This window comes from Engystomops pustulosus, chromosome 9, assembly GCF_040894005.1.
Source record: "Engystomops pustulosus chromosome 9, aEngPut4.maternal, whole genome shotgun sequence".
In the NCBI taxonomy this organism is placed as follows: domain Eukaryota; kingdom Metazoa; phylum Chordata; class Amphibia; order Anura; family Leptodactylidae; genus Engystomops; species Engystomops pustulosus.
Window position 1 is genome coordinate 34,673,354 of NC_092419.1, and position 8,927 is coordinate 34,682,280.

At 40.2% G+C, this 8,927-nt stretch overlaps 1 protein-coding gene across 4 annotated transcripts in view; it reads right to left on the reverse strand.

The window, feature by feature from the left end:
- The window catches only part of LOC140077158 (P2R1A-PPP2R2A-interacting phosphatase regulator 1-like), a 981,687-nt gene extending 976,732 nt beyond the window's left edge, over positions 1-4,955 (reverse strand). For all 4 annotated transcript variants that reach the window (XR_011849720.1, XR_011849721.1, XM_072124081.1 and 1 more), the window contains exons 1-5: positions 4,517-4,955; positions 3,321-3,399; positions 1,951-2,007; positions 578-621; positions 122-176 (exon numbers count right to left, since the gene is read on the reverse strand). Coding sequence is in view for 2 of the 4 variants with exons in the window: in XM_072124081.1 (XP_071980182.1) it covers positions 122-176; positions 578-621; positions 1,951-2,007; positions 3,321-3,399; positions 4,517-4,611 (330 nt within the window). In the remaining 2 variants the exon portion in view is untranslated. The remainder of the gene's footprint in view (positions 1-121; positions 177-577; positions 622-1,950; positions 2,008-3,320; positions 3,400-4,516) is intronic.
- Between the last annotated feature and the right edge of the window lie 3,972 nt (positions 4,956-8,927).

Here is an 8,927-nt window from a genome sequence, read left to right on the forward strand (position 1 = left end):
TTTCAGATAAACCCATTCCAAAACATATGATAATCACAACAATGGGGACTTTTCTGGATAGATTCTTTGTAATTCAGTGTAACCTCTTGAAACAATGAATAGATTCCATAGTGAATCCTACCAGGCTGAAGCTCTCCTCCCAGGACAGGCTCATCTGCATTGCCGTCTGGATCTCTCTAAATAAAAACATAAATATAATGAGCATCAAAACGTGAAGACATTGGTTATACATTTTGTTCATATTAAAAAGAAGGAGACTACATTATTGTTATCCTGCGTGTTAATTGTTTTTATTGAACATTATGGAACATTATGGAGCCAGATAATATCTGCATTAATAATAATTAAAATATCAGCAAGGCAGAAACATTGCTCCTGATCCAGACAGCAGACAGTCTTACACCAAACACCCCGAAAAAGACAAAACCTGTAGTTAGTAAGAGAATAGTCTATGCCCTATTAGATACTGGATCACATCCATTCAGCTCATCATATGCGACCACTGAAAGAGGAAGAGCTTGTCCATAGGGAACAACCGCTTTGTACAAGTTAGTAAAGCAAGAAATTGTGTACTCACCGTTCACGGGCAGTTTCACGGTTCATCAAATCCACACCTTCCTCCTGTAAATAAAGATATATATTGTGTTATGGTAAAGTTCTAATATATATATATTGCACACACACATTATATAATTATATCAATTTACAGTAAAATGTTGGGCATTCAAATCAAACTTCATGGAAACTTCTATTTCATTAATTTTTGGTAGGGGGAAAAAAAAAAATATATATAATATATATATATATATATATATATATATATCCAACACTATCTTTAGGCCGTTAGTCTTATTATAGGATTGGGAACAGTCAAGCATACAGTTATAGTTCCTGTTGATGTTACATGCAAATTACATAGAAACATCTTTCTCCACATATCAGCTCTCACACAACAGAGCAGAGACTTGTCACATTTGAGTATAAAGTCTTGGTGCGTCACTGCATAGATAGATTTATTACCTCGAGATTAGCCAATGCCATTCAATAGAAAGTGAAGATTTTCATTGTCACAGTATCAATGATAATGAGTCTGAATGGCCTTTTTTTTTTTAGCGTTACCAAAGCTTTAGATTCACAGGCTGTTTACAAGGTGCACTTCCCCCCTCCCATTCTGTGCTGATACTTCCTGTGCTGCAGTGCAATAGCCAGAGAAGCTGCAGCATGGGGAGACTCTGGTAACACCCACAGAGCATATGGCTAATTCGTGTAAATATCAAGTTAATTTTAGAAGGAAGGAGGCCATGGATAACAAATATAAGGGGATACCACAGTCACCCTGCCTGGATCTATTAGTAAGTCTCCCTAATTTATCATGATGGGGATTTTCTTTGGTCTCTTTTACATAGTTTACTCGACTTCTTTGGGGGAGCTGTCTGTACTGCTTAAAGAGGTTGTGCAAAGTTTGCACACAGGATAAAGAATAACAATCTAATCACCGTTGCTCAAAATGCATGAGAACTGACCCCCAGTAATCCTCAGAACAGGGGTCACTTATCCGTGTCTCGATGTGTCACAACATTCATTAGCATTCAGAGTGTCAGAAAAGAGATCGAGATAAATGGGAGCAGTGCTTGTCAACAGGGAATACAACCCCTTTAAGTTGTACTAACTCAACAATCATTATACAACATTTAGCCAATCTAAGTGTAACATTCCTGTCCGAAAAGGTCACAGAACTTTTTATACTACCGTCTACCTAGATGATACTTTCCACTACCAAAAAGACGCATCTGCTAAATGTGGCACATCCACTATTGTAAATTTCACTTTAAAAAACATTCTGCAACTATTTCACACCAGAATTCCAGTTGGTCTCAAAAAATGTCCTAATTGTTTCAATTACTTTCACTGAAATCAGTTTTAAGTCTCTTATTTTCTATCAGATCTTACCCTTTTAAGCTGATACAATCTGCTGCTTGGAATACGGATGGGAGACGATGTTGGGATCTGCAAACAGAGAAGACAAAAATGATGAGAAATTCTCCATATTCTTCTGTACAAAAAAAATAAATAAATAAATAAAATGACGTAAACCCCACTTGTAAAATAAAATGGATGTGGATACAATAGCGACTAAACACAAACAATACACAACTGCATTTTTTGCAGATGTGCAGCAGACACGCCTGTCTGAATAAGCCCTTAGAGATACCCAAGTAGTCTAGATTTTTTTATGATAATTTCAAGATATTATTACAATAGCAGTACACAGTGGGGCAAGGAACCATATAGCATGTGGTCACTACATAATAGGTTGTATATTATATTGTAGCGCTGTTGGGCTTCTAATAAAACAGAGGTGGTAAGATACAGCATGTTCTTTTAGTAGTCAGGTCTGTACTATTAGTGGCCACAAAAACCTGTTGTGGTCAGAAGAAGTGCTGATAAACTATGAGTCTAGTGTATTAACAAGGAGATGATGCCTCTCCATACAGTGACTGACGGGCAGCTATATACACAGCAGTGTCAGTCACTGAGGCACAAGTCATAAAGCAGCAGAATACAGGATATAAATCTAAAAGATCTGTTTTTTAATTTATTTTTTTTTTTTTATAGGACATTCATGCAGTGTTAGCGTGACACTTTTTGCCCCCGCAGCATGTCATTCTACATTGCACGTCCACCCCGCAGCTTCCATGTTTTGTGTTGCAAGGGTAGATTAAAAAAAAAATAATAATAATAAAAGCAATTATTCCTTACTGTACCGCCATCACACAAACAGATGTGTTTCATCCTATGGGGCCTTTGCCCACATGCAAGTTTGGTCCAACAAACTCACTCTGTGCACGCATGGGATTTACCAGACCCAACCGAGATTCACTGAATTGGTAAATCCCACCTGAACAATCGTGTATGTGGGCATTGCACATAAAGGGGTTTTCCCACAAAACAAGTTATCCTGTGGATAGGGATTAACTTGCTGATCAGTGGGGGTCTCAGTGATCACATTACAAGAATGAGGGGTCTGCTGTGCCCTTATTGGAGCACTCGCCGTTCCCCGAGATGAGCGGAGCGCCCAGACATGCGCGTCCTTCTGCTCCGCTCCTCTCAGGGAGCAATGGGGGTACATGGGATCCCCCTTCTTGGGATCTGTGTGGGCTCTCACTCCCACCGATCAGCAAGTTAGGCCCAATCCTATGGATAGAGCCCAACGTGTTTCGTGGAAACCTTTAAGACACTCACAAGTGTGTGGCAGTGTGACTGCAGGAAATACAAAGCTTTTATAGTCAGATGACTAATTGAATCCAGGGTTATCTTACCAGACTATGGCGATTTACTACAGTCGTGCTGTTCCTGCGGGCTCTGGATCCATACGGCTGAAACACTTGTGTGTGATCACTGAGAAAACAAAAAACTCCATGTTTACTTATACAATCCTGGCACATTACATACGTTCTGTGCAGATGGATACAATCTATTGTTCCCTGTTATCAGGCTGCATAGAGTCTGAGTGCCCTACAATGTGATGACTGATTAGAAAGTCCAGAAATATACCTGCCCCCACGGTCACTACTTTATCTCCTCCGCCAAGCGCCACAAGGCACATTTACATCCATGTATGTGAATGATAGCAGCAGCTTAGGAGCTGCTGACCTTAGGTTTAAGCCTGCACCACCCTGACACTTAGTCTGTAACACAAGTCACACGGGCAACAAGCACTAAAAGAGACATTGTATCAACCAAAACAATAGTAGCAAGGAATTCCATCAAATTCTGGTGTCTGGGGACTGTCATGTCACGACGCATGCTGGACACCAAGTGAATGGAGGGGCAGGTCAGACGTTCGCTTCGGCTTCATTCACTATGGCAATGACAGGTGTAGCGATACTGCGCTATGTACTTAGGCGTTATTGAGATGAAGGAGCATGAGCAAGCGGCTTCTATTTTCATTAAATTGTACATGATGCCCCTTGTCCCATGATCAGAGGGGGGGGGGGGGACTAATCAGAAAGTTATGCCCTCTTCAGAGAATAAGTAATGGCCAGACCCCCCCCCCCCCCCCATTGACATCAATGTAAGTTTTAGGGACAGTTTGGAAAGTTTCCGTTGTCCATGCATTTTTTGTTTTGTTTAGTTTTTTTTTCAAATGGAGGAAAATTACTGCACCCAAAAATAACACACGGATATCTGGATCCCTGCCTAAATGGACCAAAACAGATTAAATAATTTTTTATTTTTTTTTAAAGATAAGAGGTTTAACGTGTCAATTACAAATCCCAATGTAAAATTTACTAACGTAAGGAAAGTTAGTGTGAACTTAGCCCAACACATCTATGAGAAGAATGAATGGGCTGATAGCAGGTTATTGTGATAAACGTGTAATTGACACCCAATATTCATCATTATTTGAAGAAGTGATGTCATGTAATCTGGCTGGAGACACTACAACTCCCAGCATGTCCTGATCATCATTCTGGGAGTTGTTCGCCCCCTAGCGAGCGGCTGCAGTGCTTACCCGAGCCCGTTGATATGGGGGGCGCTGTTGGACCTCCTGAGGCCTCCATCCCCCGGGATGTCCACCACGTCCAGCTCCATCTTCTCCTGAGCCATGATGTCGGCTGCTCCCGGTGTCCCGGGGGATGTGCGGATCCTTCCCGCTTTAGGCCTCAGTGACAGCGGGTAGTGCCGGGCTGTGAGCTCAGGGCTCCATGCTGGGAGTGTAGGAGACAAGTCTCTCCCCGCTGCTCCCCGGCTGCTGCAGTGTGAGAGGCCGAGGCCCCGGGACACCTCCGGCCCAGCACAATCACCAGAGCCCCTGCAAGGAGAAGGAGAAGCAGCGGCTGCAGCCTCCCGCGCATGCGCAGCTGTGCCACACTCCGGGCCGCAGGAGACTGTGAGAGACTGAGCGGAGCAGCTGCGCCTCCCACCTCTCTGTACCTGAAGCCGCGACTGGACCCTCCCCACCAGTTCTCGAATCAGAACCCACTGCTTTATCTAGATGGATTTACATTTCTATCACTTGTTTAGTTTGGAATATCTGGGTGACTCCCACACTGCACATGAGGCTAATCACTGCTTATAGTTCACAAATCCAAAGATCTGATGAAACTGGAAATTGGAAACTGAAGAATTTATTGACTTTTTAGGTTATTGATACCTGTTGCAGCTGTTTTTTGGTTACACAGATGCCCCCATGCATCAGCTTACTGCTAGATCTTCTCTCATATATTTGACCCCATTAGATGGCGCTGTCAATAGTGACATGTAGGTGGTTATACATAGAGCAGGGGGTCCTTCTGTTACCCCATTGCCCCCCATGATGCGGTCAGTAGCGGATCATAATATAGGTGGTGGCCCAAGCTTCTTAGGGGGCCATAGCCACCTAACCCACCTATCGCGTTTTATACTGAAACAGACCTTCCCCCATGAAATCCTTGTACATTTGTTCCTGCTTTCAATGAATATGTACACAAGAGCAATTTCAGGACCTTTGAAGGTCCTGTAACCACAGACTGAAAGCAGGTAGAAGGGACGCATCATCCATTCCCCAAGAGGCTGATTCTAGTACCATGTGTAGGAAGTGATTTAAGACTTGTAGGAGCTATTCTTATTCTGTAAATCTTAATCCGCCCCTGTATGCAGTCATAGATTGCTGGCTATTGTGAGAAGGGTCCTAAATTCCCAATGTTTCATGTGACGTTATTACCCTTTGATGTCTTATATTATTCGTATGTGTACCCCATGATCTGCAGAATATGATGGCTCCGTATAAAGAAAGATTCTTTATCTTGTTATTAAGCATGTCATGCATGTGCCATGTTATGGCTGCTGGATGATTATTAGTGGTCCCTTGTTGTCTATTCATAGAGTCTAATAAATAGATGAAGGAAACCAGTCATCTACATAGGCTATGACTAAGGACCATGAATGGTCCAAAACATGTCAGATCCATGTTATAGAACGTCTCTACATGTTTTTAACCTTTTTTTTTTAAATAAAGTGGATTTTATTTGTATACAATTTTTACCTGGATGCTGGACCCCAACCCGAATGGGTTTGCTTACTGGTGTCTGCACCGGCTATGTACCCTGTCGGCATTTGGAAGTGATGAGCTGAACTTTTTTTTTTTTTCTTCTTTTTCTATTCAGAGTATGGCTCGGTCAGAACCATTTTAACGGACTCATGGTCCAATAGAAGTCAGTGGGTCTGTAAAAAAAAGATAGGACAGCACTTGGATGCCTTCTGAACGTGGTCCATGAAACATTAGTGGTTGCTAGATCATCAAAAAGTTAAACACAAAGGAAATGCGGAGGGCACAGATATCAATAAAGCATGCAAAAAGCACATATAAATGAACAAGAGAAAGCCAACAATAGGCCAAGTAATCATGAAAACTACAAATTTTATAAAATGCATGCATCCATGACACAAAACACACAAAAATTATAAAAACACGTAAAAACTGTACAAAACAAGACTGTACATGACAAGGCTGGGGTGGGACCGGTAGGTCTCCACCACCCCTTTTCCCTGCCTGATATAGTATTGTACTACAGATGGTAAACATATATAAGGACTTTACATTATAGGGTTACACTGACATAGAACAGTAAGTCCTAGAATAATATGGGAACATAAGGAAATACTTATGCAACATGAATTACTCACAGGTGTCATCCATATGCATTAGTTATTTGCGGATTAGTGGCCATTTAACCCAATCATGTGACCCTTAATGGGGTTGGGATAAGATAGTGACATTATTTTCCAGCGTTCCTGTTTTTAAAAAATTTTTAATTTTTCAGAACCCGGAAAAACAAATGACACACAGCTCAGCACAGATTACTGTATACTAAAAAAACGGACCACAGGTCCATTGTTTGTGTCCCTTATATAAGCCTAACATGCAAATTTATTTGGGAGTCAATACAAATACAGTGCTGTCCACCCTTAACGACATGTGACATCTATACGTCACACATTGACTGCGGTGAGGGCGGATTCCCACGTTTTTGTCATAAGTAGTTGGGTGTTTGGCCAAAAAGCATGTGCGTTACCCAAGAATCCGCTCACCAGTGACATCCCCTCATCAGGCGTTATGAACGGACGCCTAGCGGATCATGTGACCGCAGCCGAAGGCTGTTTAGCATCTGATCATTCGTTCCAATGTGCCAGTGGCATGATGCATTCTCAGTAATGCATAATCAGTAAAATCCCCATATACTTATATGGTGCATCAATCAGACAACCCAGGGTCAAAGTACCCCAGGGGGTTTGAAAAAAAGTGTATATATATATATATATATATATATAAATAAAAAGTTAAAAATTATTTTTAAAACTAAAATTTAAATCACCCTCATAAACATGTTAGGTATTGCCACATCACAAAAACTATTATTACCGGAGTTTAACCGCGTAATGGAAAATAACGGCCAAAGTCAAAAAATTTTCGCTATTTTGCAACATATAAAAAATGTAATAAAAACTGATCAAAATGGTAGCATTGAATACATCTTCTCATCTTGCAAAAAATTACCCCCACACACAGCTCTATACATTAAAGTATGAAAAAGTTATTAGCACCAGAAGATGGCAAAATTAAGAATTTTTGTACATGAGGTTTTAATTTTTGTAAGTGTATGAAAACATTATAAAACCTATATGAATTTGTATTCCCGTGATCGTTCCAATTTAAAGAATAAAGGAGACATGTCATTTGGGGCGCACTGTGGACTCTGTAAAATCCAAGCCCACAAGAAAATGGTGCAAATGCATTTTGAATCCCCCCCCCCCTGCTTCCCAGTGCATGAAATATTAAATACTGTCACTATAAATTATAAATTTAATTAATTTACGCAGAAAACAAATGAAAAATGGCCTGGTCCTTAAGGGGTTACTTATATAATGAAGAAATTGACTCCTCGTAAACGATACAATGACCTAAATTTAAAACCTTACACAAAAAAGATAACTAACGGAGAAAGAAGGGAATTTTTTATTAAATTATTGGTTTCATTTTCAACTGTTAGTTAAACTTTGTATCACTGCAGCCAATATGCATCTGTAGGGCCACACGCTGCTCCCCAAGTGGTTTTCCCATTGTCATACAAATGGCAGACATTGGAAAACGCCTAAAAAAAAAAAAAAAAAATCCTTCAAGCTGTGCAGGTAATAGACTGGTTTACTCACACACAAACAGTTTTAGTGAATGTAAATTAGGAACAAGGAAATTCCAACCCATACTTCTGAATTATGAAGTTTCTTCAGGATATGTTGTTGGAATGTAAGCAACAACCCTGCAAGGTGTGAACTAACCCTATGGAGCCACTTAAGAAGATTTATGTCACATACAAACAGGTTGTTCTAAACACTTATAGTGATCAAAAGAGATTTTACACATAAAAATGTTTGAATGTCTCAAAATATATATATATAAAAAAAAAAAATTGTAGTGATATATACCATTATAATTTTGGTCCAATAATATGGGATCTTGGAAACAGGTCATATTCTGTACTGAGAATTCTCTGCTGTAATTATATTATGGCAGACGCCATATCACAAGTTGCGCCTATGTATGTTACTTTTTGAGTTGGAAACAAAGTAAGGGTGATGCCACACACAGCGTTTTTGGTCCATTTTATAAGCATGCGTTTTCAGTCCGTTTAAAAACGCATCCCTTTTTCCCAATGATCTTAGTAGATAAACAGGTTGTCAGAAGCCAAACGCATGGTAAACGGTCAAAAACGGATGCGTTTTTTAAACGGACTGAAAACGCATGCTTAAAACCAACCAAAAACGCCATAAGTGGGATCATCCTAAATGGACAACGGTCGTCTGTGGAGCACAATAGACCACTTTTTCTTAATGTATATATAAGTATTTGTAAAAATTAGATGTACAATGGGAATTACATGTAAGGC